The sequence below is a fragment of the Gadus chalcogrammus genome, chromosome 18, assembly GCF_026213295.1.
Source record: "Gadus chalcogrammus isolate NIFS_2021 chromosome 18, NIFS_Gcha_1.0, whole genome shotgun sequence".
NCBI lineage: Eukaryota > Metazoa > Chordata > Actinopteri > Gadiformes > Gadidae > Gadus > Gadus chalcogrammus.
Window position 1 is genome coordinate 12,914,436 of NC_079429.1, and position 17,708 is coordinate 12,932,143.

The following is a 17,708-nucleotide window of genomic DNA, read 5'->3' on the forward strand; positions in this document are numbered from 1 at the left end:
GTTCTAATTTGTTATTTTTAAATGTGTAACCTGTAGTGAAGGTAGTAGGCAAACAAGGCTTGCCCGTCTGCCCATTTCTGAGAGCCACTGTTCAGGATCAGCAGCACTACATGTGCCGCTGCATTGTGAACATTGTTCTCCAGTCGACACTGACACCCAGTGTCAGTGAAGGGAACGGACGCAAGTGGTGCCGTGAAAAATGTTACTTCACAACCTGCCTTGCGTCAATAATAATGGTATTTTCTGGCTAACAATAACGTGTGCACTTCTATCAACCGGCACTGCCCTCATCTGCATGCACATAATTTGTTGTCAGTAAGATGCACACTTGCCTGAAGCAGGATGTGCGCTAACCACGGAGCTGAGTAGTGGGCGTTGCAAGGTTTTATTTTTTTTACCTGAGAGTGAAAATCTTTAGCCTGCGGTGATTCCGCATTCAGCAGGAAGCCCATCCTACCAGACTCCGCTGACATTTCTCAAAAAACGGTAGTCTTCCCGTAGCTATCGCTAAGCAACTTAAGAATAACTACGTCTCAAAGTTAATCTTCAAAAGCGAAAGTATGGAAACAATGGCGGACCTAAAGACTTTTTCAGAGGTAATTACGCAAATATTACAAGAAGTGCCAAGTGCGAGGAAGGGTCTCTCGGACAACCAGACCAACCTGAACCAAGTGGCCGAGTACTGCGAGAAGAAGTACCTGCAGGTGAGTCCACTCAGACTTCTACCACCGCAATCAATCGGAGACACGGTGGGCACCCGGAAATATTACACCTTTCTTTTACTTTATAGGCCTACCTATATTATTGTCATTAAAAAAAAAATGCATACATTATCAGTACGAATCGAACATAAAGTTGTGATCTTCTTAATCACAATGTGTAACTTAAATTGGCAAAGGCAGAGGATCCAACGAAGGCTCTGGAGGAAACCAAGGCCTTGACCACCCAGGCGTTGGCCAGTGTGACATATCAGATAAACAGCCTGGCGTCCACTTTGTTGAAGCTGCTGGATTCTCAGGCCTCGCAGGTCAAAGACATAGGCGCCGCTGTCAACATCCTCTCTCAGGTGAGCGTGCACATCACAAAACCAGGTTTGCTTTTAGCGGCCGATTTGATGATTTACCCTTTGTTTAATACATTGTTCCTTATTGTGTTTAGTTTTTTGTAAGTATTCACTTCAACTCTTCAATGAATTAATAAATACCGAAAATGATGTCAGCTATAATTGTATTTGATAATTACGGAAATAAATAATCAATGTGTAAACAGAAGCATATTGAAAAAAAAAGAGCTTAATTCGCTTAATGCCTTGAAAACCATTCACTGTGGTAACGCACATTGACATGAATATCCAAGACTGTAGCCTTTGTACAGTGTGGTTCCTAATAGCCGCAGTTCTTCTCTCAACCAGACAGTGGCTGTTCACAAGGAGAAAGTGGCCAGGAGGGAGATTGGCTCATTTAGCATCCCCAAAAAGATTGCCCGTACCAAATGTATGACTTTACCCAAGTCAGGCATAGAACCCCAGCGGCGCTACACCAGAGAACCCGTCTCCTTCAACACCCTGGACTGCATTGGACACTCCTTTGAGGTAACACTGTTGAAGGTTATTCAAACTATGTACCGAACTAGGTACTTAAACTAGGTCATGCATAAGTCGCTCTGGATAAAAGCATCTGCCAGATACAAAAAACATCAGCGGCTGAGCATGTCATGAATTTCTTTAACCAGATGTAGTTTCAGAAGCACTCATTGGTTCCTCCGATTGTGAGCTGCAGTGCTCGTGAGGTTTTAACATGATAATGTAACCGCGATTTGTCTTTCCGTCTCCCCATAGATCCCTGTTCAGCCCTCCAAGAAGAGACCGGGGAGTACAGGAAGCACACACTCCATGTATGAACACCCATTTAACACCTTATAAAGTCACTCTCTTCATTATGTTACATCAATGCAAAGTGAAGTTGTGGATTACATTAGGGAGCCTGTATGAATCTCTGAGGCCTTTACTGTATCAGCAGACTGAAGCTATATAGAGGGTATATAATAATAATAATAGATTCTATTTATATAGCACTTTTCTCACACTCAAAGCGCTTAACATAACTTCATATAAGAGGCTGAAGGCTATGTGTGAAACTTGAGGTTTTGCTGTTGTTGCAAGTAGCGTCAGCCATTTTAAACATGTTAAACAAAAGAAACACAGGAAAGATGGGTCGTAATATACATGTAGATACACATGACCTTTACACCGTTAGGCGATGATATCCGTCTATATATAAATGCTTCAGTTGTGAGTTTGGTTCTATCAATTTAATAAATCTAAATGAACGGCATAAAAACATTCCTGCTTATGGTTGTCATATAGTTGGTCAGAATAAAATTGAAACTGGTTAATGAATACAGTTTTGATAGTGTCCTCAATGTCGATTACCATTTGTTTTTATTAAATACAATTTAAACACTTTTATATTAAATTGATTATATTTGTTGCTTTTCAGAAAACGTGGGCCTGTGGAGTGTCCCACGGTTCCTCCCACTCTACCCAGTGAGCCAATCAGCAGTGCCAGTGACCGTTACGGGTAAGGCGTCATTTTCCTTGCCTGACCAATGGGGTGCCTGACCATTTTGCATTGGACAGAGCGTGACAGCAGGGGTGCAAATGGAGAAGTGAAGCCCAAAGCACGCAGACCACGAATCTCTGTTCATGTTTGTAGCGTAACCCATAAAATAAATCGAAATATATTGTTTTAACGGAGCAAATGCGAACATTTGAAGACCTGTGATGGTTATTAAAGGCCTTTGTCAACATGAACCACGATTGTCACACTCTGATGACAAGTAGTAGCTGTACAGTTGGCCACTGTGGGAAACAATGTGCGGAAATTGTTAACCTATGCACACCGTTGTCAAACACTTTAAGGAAGTGCTTTGCAATGGGGCTGCGCTGATGTGCCGGCTGTGGTTTAGAACAGAAGAGAGAACAGAAGAAAAGAGAAATGACACAACAGACGCTTGATAAAAGAGACGGACAGCTTTGTGTGTCATGAGGCTACTCAGAGTGAGATTTATGTGGGGATGATTTGACAGTGTATCGTTTCGCCACTGTCATTGCAACCCCAATGATTTTGTCTGCTCTGTGATAAATTAAATAGTTGTTAACCAGCCTGTATGACTTGAGTGGGAACCATCACTTAAGGGCGCTCTTAAGGCAGGCCATGGTTCCCACTTCATGCAGCACTGAGTAGAGGATAAATAACCATATTTGGGAGAATCCTTAGATCCCTGTATCACTTTCAATTGTCAAGGCTTGTAGCAGCCCCATTAACAAATTTCATGCTTAATAGTGAGGATCCGAAAGGCTTTTCAATGTCAACAGCAGACTCAGATGATCGTGAACGTTTGCAAGAGTGCTAGTGGGTATCCCTTAAAGCGGAACTGAATCAAAATAGGAAGTGATGGTCAATGTAAGAATGGATGTCAGTCTGGCGTCTGCTAGATCATGGCCGTCTACTAGATCATTTACACAGCCGTGTGATTCCTACTGACAATACAGTCTATGCAGCCATACATGCAGTGCAGTGATATGAAATCGTCACATGAAAGAATCCAATCGGTTAAAGGAAGTAGTGGGGGTATTTCTGCATTGCTCCGGGGTTAAAGACCAAACTGAAACACATGACCATACTTTACAAGGAGTTACTCAACCTGACTCCATCAATAGTCTGATCAGGCATTGTGCAGCTGGCCGGCTGCGGTCACGTAGTGAATAAATAAGATTCCGAAATAGTCGATTCCCACCTGCGGCTCTCTCACTTCTCACAACTGTGTCCAGAGGCAAATCCTATTCAATATCGTTCTAACTTCACCACAGTTTGTAAGCTGGCTTCAATGACGAGCTTTGGCTGCCTTCCTAGCGTGAAGCAGCAGGTCGCTTTGGCTGCGACCTTGCTGCTTCAGTCTAGGACACTCCGTCCAATCAGAAAGGCATGAGGTTTAAGCACAGTAATCAGGGTAGAGATAACTCAAGCTACTGGGGATGTGACCGACCTTAAACAGCCTGCTCACTGAGTTTGCTACCACCTCATGACCAACGCTCCTTTTCCCCTCCTCACCAAACCAGGTCCAGCCTTGGCATCGCCGTGGCCCCTCCGTCCGTTCCCTCCTTCTCTTCTGGATCCAACTTTGGCGGTGACAGCCTACCTCCTCCTCCTCCTCCTCCGTCTGAACCTGGCTATTCAGACTCATCTCCACCCCCACCCCCGCCTCCCCAGCTTGGTTATTCAGACTCATCTCCACCTCCTCCTCCTCCTCCACCTCCAGACTCAACCCAGGCTGGTTTTCCTGCTCCACCACCACCGCCCTCCATGACCTCTCCCGGGGGCTTCCCTCCACCTCCTCCAACCGGCGGTCTATCGAACGGGAACCTTCCCCCGCCCCCACCTTCAATGCTTTCCTCAGGATCTCCTCCACCCCCACCCCCACCACCTCTGATGTCTCCATCAGGGGCACCTCCACCCCCACCTCCTCCGATGCCTTCATCAGGGGCTCCTCCTCCTCCACCACCTCCACTGTCTTCATCAGGAGCTCCACCCCACCACCACCACCACCACCACCCCCACCACCTTCCTGGCACTAATGAGCATTGAAGCTTAGCTCGGAGCCAAGAGGACTATTTTGATTGGTCAGAAACATTTCCCATAAAGCATTGCTGTTGGTTCTTCAAGGGTACTTGCTATATTTTTTAATGGAAGTCTTTTGTTGATCTTTTATGCCTGTCTTTGTATGGATAACAGCACAGCAAAGACTGGGCATGGAACACAGGGATTTGTTTCTCCTCTCCACATGCAAGTTTATCCTTGAGCTGTGAAGATTGTTCACCCTCATTTTAGTGCTCTGCTTCCTGCTGTTGCTTCCTCTTTTACCTTCCCCAAACAATCGACAACATCACATGTTCTCTTTCGTTGTATTCTAAACCTCAAGGCAATTTTGCAGATTTTTTTTGAGATCTAAATGAAATACTTAGCTCTCAAGAGTGTGCATTCCTAAGTACTGGATGACAACATGGCGCTTATATCAGTTGAACATGTTTCAACAGCACCACTTCTGCATTCCTACACGGCAAGCTCAAACTTGGAGCTGCGTGAGGATACATAAAGTGGCATTTTTAGCGTAGGTGAGCAAGAATATGTTTATAAATGAGCCGGCAAATGAATAATGTACTTGGGAGTTGTATTACAAAAAGCCAATATATGACCTGATACCATAACAACAAATATATCACGGCAGAAACTGGATCTAGGAACAAGAATTGTGTCTACCTAGTGTAAGTAAATAGACTGAATGGGAGTTTATTTGTAGCACTTTTACGTACGTTCTCTTGGGGTAGTCACAAGCCCACATTTTACCCACGCTATGTTGCTAGCCAGGCTCAGAAGGGGAACTTTCGATGCAGATGAGTATCTGCATTATATGCTTCTTTCAGTCTTATACATAATAAAATGTAAGAGCAAGATTTTCATATTTGATCTAAAGATTTTATATATATATATATATATAATATATATATATATATATAATAAACATGAAGGGCTTTGAGCGATCATGCACTTGAAGTGATCTTTGTGAGCACAGTACAAAAGCTTTTATCACAATACTAGCAGTGTGTTTCATGGCAATTGTCTATCTAAACTTCCTGTTCAGAGCAATGTCATGCCTACTGCCATCTGAAATATACTGCCATGTCTTTTTGCGTGTTGCAGGTTTAACCTAACTTTTAACAGGGGCAGTCAGGCAAGGGCAGGTATGTTGAGAATTTATGGGACAGGCATACCTGCTCCAACTTAAATGATTGGAGATAGGTGCTGTCAAGGTTACGTCACTCACACATTTCTACTTAGGGTGAGTTTAACTGCTCACGGACGCCATAAACTGACTCAATAGATAGGTAGCAGGCGGTTTATAACATCCATGTTTTTTCCGAATCAAGCTGCTCGGGCTAATTGCAAAGGTAAGACAGACATGTGTCAAGCTTTTAAATCGCGTTGTCGTTCATTTTCATTATTCCTGTTCATCTTCCTCACTTTGCTAGAGCTGAATGGAGGCATATTATTGATCAGATGAATTGTATTATTTTCTTACTAAATCAGATCAACCTGTCTTCACATCTCTTGTAAACTTAAATGTTTTAACTTCAAACCGCATTTTAGTGATATATTGTAGTCAAGACATTCATGTAAAATACAACTTTCTGTTCACTATGAGCAAATAATTCATTATTACTCATTTTCGTTTAGTAAAAAATTGAATTGTTGTGTCATTATTTCCATTAAATAAAATAGATGAAGTTCAATGTGAGTTTAATATTTTTGTGTTGTCTTATCCATGTAACTTTGTGAGCCATGCATATCATTGAATGCACATGACACAAAGTCTAAATTCACCTATATGTTTTGTTACTTTTGGTTATGTACTTTCAACCATTTCCATAACAACAAACCTTGTCACTTATCAATCATTAATTGATCTATTTTCCGCCATAAGGTTGACAATTAGGTCAAATTGTTGCAATAGATAAGGGTTGAAGAAGTGGTGTCTCAAAGTTCAAGGTTCAAAACACTTGTAAACACAGTAACTTCTCAATGAGTCCTACAAGCCCAAGGGGGTGAGACCATGATTGTAGTCAAATGATCATCGTGACTGATGCCTTGACGTACAGCGGTGACGCAGGATGATACAAAAGAGGGTTGAGGAGGTATTAGGATTAGGTTATGGAGATGATGGAGGATCAAATATTAGTGTTGTGTTAAACTGAAGTCAGAATTAAAACATCCCGGTCTCATCACTGCCACAAAGATGGGCACATCATCACATTCTTCCGCCTTTTGTCTCTTCCTTTGTAGGTGTAAATCCCTGAAGTGGAAGCCACCATGTTTATATATTATACTAGCGTAGAGTGAGTATCAGCCTCTTCAACTACCCCTACTAGCATCGGTGTCTACCCATTTAAACTCCTTATTGACTGCACTACCTGGGTTCTTAGGTTTGGGTCCCACCTGTAGGCATCCTTGAGGAAGATGCCCTTACCCCTTTTAATTCCTGATCTTTTATGACATGTAACTGAATTCAGCATCAATCGCCTCGGCAAAGTGTTGCATAAATAGTCATGGCTTCAAAGTGATATCAGAGATCCTGCAGGGTAAACCCAATAAAAACATCCTTTGTCCCCTTCCAGGATCCCCTTCATATTCCTGGGATTGGCTCTCTCTCTCATGGTCTGCTGTTTGAAGAAAAACATCAAGCCAGAGGTTGAGGAGACCCTGGAACAGGACCAACATTCCCCCATGTACATCAGCCCCCTGTTCGAGGAGGGGGGCGTGGAGGCCCTCCAGGGAGGCAGGGTCTCTGAGCTTCACGGCCCACCTGCCTACGCTCTGCAGGACCACAACCCACCACCGCCCTATTGGGTACAGCCACCTGTTTAGGACACACACCGCACAACACACTACACTCCTATATTCTTGCCCGCATGAATATATATATACAAGCGTATCTATTGTTTATCATATACACACACAACTAAACACACTACACTTGTATATTCTTGCCCTCATGAATATTTAAGTATAATCTATGTTTATAACGCACACAACATACTATACTTGTATATTCTTCCCCTCTTGAATATACAAGTGTAGTTTGTTGTTTATCACACACAACACACCATATTTATATAATTCATGAGGGGAATATTCTATCTCCATTTCAGGGATATGTTCACTTTTTACCAAATATGAACAATAAATATTGGAGTGGTGATTTAAAAATAGATGCCGCATGTACTCTGCTTCTTCTGCTTTCTTTCAGGAAGCCTCCTAGTTCTACTCAGAAGCACATCATTCACACCGCAAACGCAGATTGGACAGAACAACAATGACATCATCAACACGCGCCACACACCCTATGCTCCACATGCATAGGATGGATTTTAAAGTTAAACTATGTTTATTTAATATGATGTAAATACCGTACTTCTACGTTTTTTGTGTATTTTATAAAGAAATGTTAAGTCCAATTAAATGATATACAAAATATACCAGTTTTTTTGTGCGGTCCTGAAACCTGATAAAAATAAATCGGGTATAAATGCAGAATAATAAAATAAACAAAAACAATGAAAATATAATTATGAAAGTTTACAATAAAAGCAGTCACAAAATCTTTGTTGAACATTAAGAGGGTTCTGTAATATTACGCTCTATATTACGAAAATAAGCGAAAATAAGGAATTATGAACTAAGACTTAATACCTAACTACAGTCCAAAATCTTTACGTAATGTCAACTTTACAAATGTCTTTTCTTAAAAGACATTTGTGTCTTTTGTTAATGTCTTTTCTTAAAAGACATTTGTAGTGTACTTAAAAGTAAAACTTAAAGGAAAATATTTACGAGGATTTGACTTAGTTGACTTAGTTTATGCATTGAAATAACGTATCTGGATTTGAATTTCAACGTAATCAACGTCCCCACGTTGAATTTTTTAACGTTGAATATTTGATTTTGAAACATTTAAAAAATAAAGCTGAATAGGAGTTCAATTCAAACCATAGACTTTATTTCAAGTCATAACATTCAGTGCTTAGAGTTCAATGCTGTTTATTTTCAAACCCGAGGCACAGATTTACTTCCATAGAAGTGACTCAAACATTTTGTGGTTTAAGGGCGTATCGGTTTTCCACCATATAGGTTTCTACAGGGACAAAATCTGTTGGGTTGGGGGAATCTAGTGGGTGGATTATGTTCAACAAAAGAACAAGGAATTGAAAGCTACTTACAAATAGGACTAGGCTTATATTAATCTCCATGATGAGCAGCAATGTTCCACTTAAGCTGGAATTCACCGTACAATCAAAACCATGTGTCGTCCTTAGATGTTCATGTTCCATTTATTGTATTCACAGTTCAGTCAGCGAGCAATTCAATTCAGAATCAGAGCCAACATTAAAGCTGTCATTAAGGGCGACTAATCCAAAAAACCTACCCAGCCGAAAAATAGATGCGCTATAATGGTTTTGTATAACAGCAGGCCAGGACACTGGGCATAGTTGTAGAAATGCGGTGTTATAAAAAAAAGTTGACGGGAAATTAAAGTGCTGCACAGCGACTGTACAAATGTAATTATTCATCCACAAAATTAATTCAGAAATCGAAATAGGGCCTAATAAGTCTGAATTAGTGAGATACAATTCAGCATTCTGAGAAGAAGTCAGAATACTCTGATAAAATCAGAATTCTGATAATTAAATCCAGCATTAAAGGTTCATTTAAGAAGGTTCTCACCACTCATTTGTCGCCTGGTCGCGATGTCGAGTTTTTTTTAAAGTAGTTCACTAGCGTGCAATAATTTGCAGTGTCAGAATTCTGAAAATTTAGTCAGCATTCAGATTTCTCAGAATTCTCTGACACTGCAAATTAAAGCGCTACTACTAGCGAACTACTTTCAGCGTGACTGGAGAGAACTTCCTTAAATTAACCTTTAATGCTAGATTTGCATGAACGCTTTTGTGTGAATTAGTTTGGTTCTCTTTCATGGAAGCCGGAGGTGGGAGAATCCTGGGGCTTGCCCCATGAATTCAACCCATGCACACGCTCACACGCCAAACTTACGCAGAGAAATTAACAGGATAGCGCCCACCAATTTGGGCCGCTATTTAACAGTGTTACAGGTAGGAATCAAATGTGTTTCCCGTAAGTAGGGTAACCAGACGTCCTCTTTTGCCCGGACATGCCCTCTTTTTGAGAGACTTTTAAAAAATGTTTTGCGGGATTTCAAAATCGTCCAGGATTTTATTAAAGCCTCATACATGTTCACATTGAATTTGCGTTGCGTTTCTCTGGGTCGTTCAAAAACTAGTTAGGCTACGCCCTCCCCTACTCAGTTCTGTTCGCTTTGCATTGTTGGAAATGAGTAGGGGGAGTGGTTAAGTAGAGCCTTCAGATTGGACGGTTTGACTTACTGAGTTACCGCCGTGTTTTGTATTTATTTTTTTACCATTATTGTTTTATAGGGACAAACATTAACAAATTTATCCTACAGGGGATTGATAAAGTTCTATCTAGACTATTGAACAGAAAGAAACACTTGGTCATACTTTACACACTTTACCACAGCATTGGCCTAATGCCATAGATATATTTTCGGCATTGGACTGAATGCCACATAAATATATAATTATGTTTTTGCACGTTTGCAACGTTTAAAAGTTCAGGGTATAAAGTTCAAGTATATGCCTCTACTTGTATTGCTTAAGCCAATAGCCTTTTGAGGCAGTGTTTTTTCTGAATATTAGGGTTAAGGGCCAATAATGCTTACTATCATACGTTAGTTACCAGGTCTGTGGACACATTTGTATGCAGTCACATGTAGATAACATGTTATGATGGTGTAGCCATGCATGTTGTTTTATTGTTAATATGTAAATTTGTTTTATTGAAAATACTTTGTATAGATGAATTATCCCCAAACTTGTCATCGTAACACCTTTGAAATAAACATGACTTAACATGGCAGATACCTGTGTATTGTTTATCATATGCGGTAAGAGTGTAACGTTTTCAACTCAGTTCCTTGGTAGAACCTACTTACAGTAAAAATCACTTCTGATGGAAAAAAAGATGTGTATGAAAAACACTTTTCTTATCTATTGTTACTATGATATTGTTTAAAATGTACGTATATATTGAAAAAATATATAGCGTATAAAAAGTGGCTGGTAAAAAAGATGAGTGGCTGGTAGATTTTTAAATCTACCTGCCACAGTGGCTGGTGGGCAAAAAAGTTAATTTCCATCTCTGATATATACACACACATACACACAAACACACACACAATAAAAAACGATACACAAATTTGATAATAAAAATATTCTTTCTTTTCTCATACTAATGTGTCGGAAAACCTAGAAATTCAAATATGTCTGAACATTTGGATGTCTGAATAAGGATTATGATCGCTTACATACTACACCACTATCACTAATAATAACATTTTGTATTATTAAGTCATTTTAACCAAAGGGAATTTGAGGGATCTTTTGGTATGTCATGTCAGGAGCAGCTAGGGGTTAGGCATCTTGCTCAAGGATGTCTATCGGGGGACATAGGTACTCGAACCAACAACCTATCAGCTGGAAGTCTTACAGCTAAACCCGCTAGTTTCGGACGACCAGGCCGTTGAACGGGACCCAAAAGAAGCAATAAATGCATTATATATCATTATATATATTGGATTTTTTTAGGCCTACTACTAATGGAGGAATTAGTGCCACTTTTATAACAGTAGGCCCAACGGCCCAGTTCACAACTTGACATAGGCCATAGTTAGTTATGTGTCTCCATAAGTGAGAACCATGGTTATTGATACAACCCTATAGTTGGGTCTGACCGAAGGTGCAGCCAGTTTCTGTTGGTGAAACCAACAGAAACAGAGAGTATACGACTATTTATGTAGTGAATCGAGCGGCCTATAGGTGCTGCGCAGTGATTTGCTGCAAAAACAACCGTCACTATTCTAAGTCAATTGGGAAAATGTGCATTTGTGGAAACGGCGCACGACAGACCCTCCTCCCTGAAGTCTAGGAGACAGGCGGGGATGGAGAGTGATGACATCATACCTTATCATCTCTCTCCCCCTCCACGGTACACTTCCCCTGACCCCTCGCCGCCGCCATGTGATAGCCTCAATAAATCTTGAAATTCAAAGGTAGTATAAGGGTGTTCTCTTAGCATACTGCAGCTATGAAAGACTGTAGCAATGGATCCTATTTTTTAGCGGAAGTAGGAAATAATTTAGAAAAAATATTATTCTATTTTTATTTTTTGTTAATATTCACTTTGTATATCAATATCAGCCAACTTAATATTTTGTAATAAGCAGATAAAGCCATTATCGAAAAAATAAATGTATTTTCACGATAATGACGGATATATAATTCCTGTAACAAATATTATAACAAATAATTAAACCACCATATATATATATATATTTGTTTTTTCTTAATAACTCACTGTCTGAACATAGCTCAGACTTGTGTGTGTGGGACATTTATTTCCTGGGCAGTTTGACCCCTATCCCAGCTCCCTGAGCCCCATGACCCCTGATCCCATAGTGTGCAGCTGTGGCTGACAGGAATAGACGCGGGCAAAGCGGTGCTCCAAAGGTTTTCTTTTTTTAATACACTTCTTGAACATCAAAAGTACAGCGCTATGGAGCGGCTGCACCAGTACCAGAACCCTCTCAGAGCACCGAATATCTTCTCTGTGTTGTTTGTTTACATTACAATATTTACACGTTTGAGAAAAAAATTAACATCCGAACACAGAGGTTTGTCTTGGGATTTTTGTTTTTTTAGGATAACCTAAAATCCAAAAAGTATAGTTGTCGAGTGTGAAATGGTGGATGTGTGATAGTATCCTTGGCTTCAGAGATAAGTTAAGGCCAAAGTAAATTTCAAGCAACAATTGCAGTGGTCTACCACTACCCTATTGAAAATGAAACTCTGTTTTAATCAGACCTTTCGCTGTGTTCAAACTATCGGAAAAACATCTCTTACCATCAGTCTGAATAAAATATTGTAGGTAGGCCTATGTTTGGTAACTTTGTTCCTGATGCTATAGTCAATAAATATTTTTGGTATTATCGAGATACAAACAATAGCTTACAACAGTATTTATTATATGTGGAGTTTTAAATATAATGCTCTAGGATTGTCTGGATGTGCTTGCTGTAATGTTCATGAATCAGCCCATTCAGACAAATCAGAAAAGTAAATATGCAGTATAGGGCAGAAATTATGAATGTTATAACAAAATATACACCTTTTTATGATAAATTATGAGCTGAGACAAGACAATATTCATAAAGGTGATTTCACAATTCAGTGAGGTTGCTATATTATGTAAGTGCACATATATTTGTGTATGTGTCTATCTGGGTGTGTATTGCATTTGTATGTGTTTGGTTACTGATAATCTATTGCTATTCATCTTCCTAACACAATTTACTCCATCCAGAAGGAAAAGCATTTTTTTGAATATACAATCGTGTGATCAAACAGTAAAATATACATAATTTATATAAATATGACCCCTGACTTTTCTTTCAGTGCTGTGTCCTTAACTACCAATATAATGTTAACTACAAGATCTGTTCAAAATGTTTAAAAAGGCCAAATAAGTTCCACTTCCTTCTCTTCAGAAAAGCACTGTGTCACCTAGCCAATCGAGTGAATCTTGTAACCCAACATTGTGTTTGTTTCTTCCACAATCTACACACGCACTCATACCACACACACTATTGCACAATATCGGAGAGCCAACTATAGAGCCTGTTCTGTTCTTACGAAAAACGTAATTATTCAAAATGATTCAAGAACAAAAACCAACGTAACGTCATGGTCAACAAAAGAGTTCTAGATACAAAACAACATAAGGCTGGTTTTTCGCACTTAAAATGTGATGCTTCCTTCTTTTCAAGCGCTCTGTGCGACAGAGCTAGCCAACACTGTGTTTTTCCGCTCTTTCCAAATCCCCATTTGGGCAGCCATTTTCTACTGTATCCCAAGACCAGCACAACCTCCTCCTTTAACCCATAACCTTCGACCTCTGACCTCGGTTCTCTTCAAGGTCGGTCACGGCTCCTCTTCGGGGCGGCAGGGTCAGGGTGGGGGTCAAGCCTTCTAGAAGACCCAGCTCACTGGCACCCACTGCTGCTCGGAGGACAGCCTCTCCAGCGCTAGCCGCAGGCTACGGAAGGCGGACTCCAGGCCATCGTTGACGATACAGAGGTCAAAGTAATGTCCGTACGCCCGCTGGATACGTTCACTCTCGTCCACCGTCCTCTTCAGCTCAGAGTCCTGCGGCGGGTGAGAGACAGTGAGCATGAGAGAGAGACAGTGAGCACGAGAGAGAGAGAGAGAGAGAGAGAGAGAGAGAGAGAGAGATAAGAGAGAGAGAGAGGAGAGAGAGAGAGAGAGAGAGAGAGAGAGAGAGAGAGAGAGTGGAATCCCAGAGACAGGAGTTAGCAGCAGATAGACTGAGAAGGTGAGTTAATTAGATGGGGATGAATACGATCAGCGGGCAATTAGCGGCAGAGGCGGAGGGCAACAGAGCTGAGAATAAGGACAAGTGACTCTCTATCAAGCCAGAGGACCATGGCTTGTTAGCTTTTGGATTCCTCTGTATTAAGGCAGAATGAATATATACAATGAACCCATTATGATTAAAAAAGATTGACCTTATTTTTGATGTATCGGCATGAAATAAAAAGTAATAAAGAGCTCTGTTCCAATTTGCAGGAAAGAGATCGCAGTCGCCCGGATATTCCTTGCTTCTCTATTCAGCACTTACAATTGGAACGACCCAATATATCCTGTTTAACATCAACGGCTCCGTGACCTCACCGTCATCTGCTTAGTGACCACTCCCGACTCGATGGCCGTCCGGTTCATGGCCTTCAGCACCTCGTAGTCGGGGGCCTCGATGAAGACCACGTAGGGCAGGAACTCGGCCGTCCTCAGGGTCTTCAGGGCCTGTGAGGAACAATCACAGACAGCAACAGTTCATGTTCAACTGTTCAACCGCAGGCCGAGTTCACTTCAAGCAAAGAAGGTGTTTTTTGCATGCACAAGGCACCGCCAGGATGCACCGGGACAGCTCGTCTCTAATTGAGCGTGTTACTAATGATTCGCTCCATCACACTCCGTGGTCCTAGAGGGGAACTGGGGGAATGTGCTCAGACTACTGAGGCCAACGGTGGAACCAGCCTCACATAGTAAGGGTGTGTCTGGTGTGTGAGGCAATATGGAAGTGGAAGAGAGGAAGGGAGGGAGGAAGGGAGGATGGAGGGAGGAGGGATGAGAGTAAGGACAGGGGGAGGGAGGAAGATCAAGAAAGAGGAAGGGAGGATGGAGGGAAGAAGGAAGGAGAAAGGGAGAGAGACAGAGGGAGAAAGTGAGGGGGAGCAAAGAAGATTGAGGGAGGATTGAAGGAGGAAGGATGAAAAAACGGAGGGAGGGCGGGAGGGAGAGAGAGAGAGCTGAAGGAAGGGAGGGAGAGCAAGAAAGATGAAGGGAGGATTGGGGGAGGAAGGAAGAAAACAAGGAGCGAGGGAGAGATTGATAGAGGAGGGAGTGAGGGAGTAAGGAATAAATCAAGTAATAAAGGAAGGAAATGAGGTGGGATCATGGGCACATGCAGTATGCAGTATGCAGTATGCAGTATGCATGAGAAAAGCACTCAGAATGAGGGGAACGACGGAACCAAAAAGGAAGAGAAGTGACCCTGCAACAGGCAAGAGTGAAACACACCTGGGGGTTGACGTCCAGGATGCAGATCTTCCCAGTGTCGACCACCTCGTGGATGGAGTTGATCTTGGTGCCGTAGACGTTGCCGTCGTACTCGCCGTGCTCCAGGAAACGCCCGCCCTTGATGTCGCAGTCCATCTCGGTGCGAGACATGAAGGAGTACATCTGTCCGTCCTTCTCGTCCACCTTGGGTTTCCTGGAGGTGACTGGGGTCGAGGAGAGGTCGGGATTTAAGCCCTGACATTGAGTCACCGCTTCTAAAACTATCAAGGGTGGAAACCAGATGAAAACGACCGAAGAGTTTGTAGAACAACGATAGGAAGACACAAATGAAGAAACTACAAAGCCGGAGGTTGCATCAATCTCCCACTATCTAGCTCTATGTCTCTCTACCTCCCTCTTGTTCATTTGTTGGGGAGACTATAGAGTGTTGATGACAATTATGACTTCTATAATTACCTAGCCTTTGGATTGCTTCATGCCCCTGTAACCTTTCAAAGGTCAGTAAACGTGGTGTTATCTGGCGTCCCCAATTAGACCACTTATCTAGATGATATGGCGGCGTATTTCTAGCACATGGTCACAGCATATGCAGATTCTGACGATGGTATCTGAGAGGTTGGCAAAGGCCTCTTAAACTCCTAATCTGGCATAAATGGGACTTTGGTAAAGCAACTGTCACCTACTGGGGTGAGCATCTGGGTCGTGCACAGGTTTGTCCAATTTAAGCCAAGTCATGGCCATCCCATGAACAAATGCGAGTTGCGGCGGTCTCTCGGCATGGCAGGCTACTGCCTTTTGCTGACGATGGGGATGGTGGTGATGAAGATGACAGGACTTACAGGGGGTGGTCGTGGCGTAGCGCTGGGGGTCCCACACCAACAACTTGTTCTTCAGACTGCGACGTCCCACACCCTGCGCACCAATCAGAACCAGCGTCTTCCTCTTGAAGGGCGGGACTTTGGCCACTTCTTCGTAGATCCTCAACTCATGGCGGTCAAATTCTAGAAGGTGACAGAACATGACAGGTAATGCTAATGGTTAATGGTTAATCAGTAGAATAAATCCAAAAAATACATTATATATATTTATAAATTATTTTCATACATGAAAAACAAGTAAAGTACATCAAAAATCGAAAATCCGTACCTGCATTTTTGGTCGTCAAGTACATCATCTTCTTTTTCTTCTTGCCGCCCATTCCGGCACACAGGGGACCTGAGGAAGAACGGCACACAAAACCATGGTGATGTGCTAGCAAGGCTACACCTGTCTCAGCTGTGATGTTGGTAACATGTAACCATAAGCGATTCAAGCTGCAGTAACTACACTCTACCACCAGATGGCAGTGCAAACCAATAAAAGCTTCTCCGTTACATTGTCAGAGCGAAACCGGGCTCAACAGAGTGCATCTATCCATCCATCTGGTGAAAATGGTGGAATAGAGGCATTCTGGAGAGGTTTTCGTGGATTTCACAGAGAAGGACAAAGGCTGTAGAGTCACGTGTGGTTTATTAAGGATTCAGTCCTGCTATCATGACGGGTAGGATGACGTTTGCCAGCATGCCTACTTCCATTCCACCCTAATGTCATCATTACAAGGCACGCATGGATGCCAACACCCGGATTTAGCCAGTGAGGCGCAATTAGTTTGAATAAATCAATATTTCCAACGGTATGGGAATAGAACAAGAAGCTACCTTTGAACGCCGCTTGAAAATAGCATGCGCAGTCATTCTCCTCGCCTAATTGGAAGCTGACGTTTGCACAGCTCAATGTTTGATTTAAATTCATTATTATAATTACATCATGCAAATACACACAGCACACACACCCGTACACACAGAAAATGTGTGATTGGTAGAAGCAGTAGATCCTTTATGTCGTCTTGTCTCCCCTCTCCAAAGAGATACAGAAATATTAGAAAACCTAGCACTGGCCTGTACCTTCATCCTCCTAATCTATTGCCGTGCAGACGCGGCCCTGAAGTACCGCCGGTTCAAACCCCCAGCCCCTGACTCAAGTGCCGGCAGACAACTGTGTCCTTTAGGAGCCATAAGGATGGAAGGGAGGGAGGGGATCCTACCCTCCCACCCTCCTACCCTTCACCCCCCACCAGCTGAAGGGTACCAGGTGTGTGGCCGAGACCCAACACCTGGTACACAACTTACTCCCCCCGCCCCAAACACCAAAGCCCCTGCATCTTTGGGCGGCAATCTCAGTTCGTTCTCCCCCCTCTCACCCCACTTCATCGATCCGTGAAGGTTAAACGCTACGCGCCCCCTGAGGAGAGAACCCTACGCCAGCCGACGATTCTACCTGTGAGCTAAAGTCTCTCTCTCTCTCT

At 42.3% G+C, this 17,708-nt stretch overlaps 2 protein-coding genes and 1 long non-coding RNA gene across 6 annotated transcripts in view; 2 read left to right on the forward strand and 1 right to left on the reverse strand.

Annotated features, from left to right (window-relative positions):
- Positions 1–69: 69 nt before the first annotated feature.
- abi3b (ABI family, member 3b) lies at positions 70–4,271 on the forward strand (the record flags this gene model as incomplete). The annotated part of the gene is made up of 6 exons (XM_056577704.1): positions 70–704; positions 899–1,066; positions 1,412–1,591; positions 1,838–1,893; positions 2,499–2,579; positions 4,121–4,271. Coding segments are annotated over exons 1-6 (780 nt in total), but the record flags the coding sequence as incomplete, so codon positions are not given.
- A 69-nt stretch (positions 4,272–4,340) lies between these two features.
- Positions 4,341–8,307, forward strand: LOC130371811 (uncharacterized). 2 transcript variants are annotated; one of them, XR_008893224.1, is made up of 4 exons: positions 4,341–5,323; positions 6,900–6,952; positions 7,232–7,463; positions 7,864–8,307. It is a non-coding gene; the product is annotated as an uncharacterized LOC130371811 (long non-coding RNA). The 2 variants fall into 2 exon arrangements; XR_008893225.1 differs by lacking the exon at positions 4,341–5,323 and adding an exon at positions 5,558–6,007.
- Positions 8,308–11,985: 3,678 nt separating this feature from the next.
- Positions 11,986–17,708, reverse strand: part of mpp2b (MAGUK p55 scaffold protein 2b) — a 43,213-nt gene continuing 37,490 nt past the window's right edge. For 2 of the 3 annotated variants that reach the window (XM_056577072.1, XM_056577070.1), the window contains exons 9-13: positions 16,511–16,579; positions 16,204–16,365; positions 15,365–15,567; positions 14,459–14,587; positions 11,987–13,912 (exon numbers count right to left, since the gene is read on the reverse strand). In XM_056577072.1, the coding sequence (XP_056433047.1) occupies positions 13,736–13,912; positions 14,459–14,587; positions 15,365–15,567; positions 16,204–16,365; positions 16,511–16,579 (740 nt within the window). In that variant the 3' untranslated portion in view covers positions 11,987–13,735. Of the gene's footprint in view, positions 13,913–14,458; positions 14,588–15,364; positions 15,568–16,203; positions 16,366–16,510; positions 16,580–17,708 lie in introns of all 3 variants that reach the window. The other variant, XM_056577071.1, reaches the window with a different exon arrangement.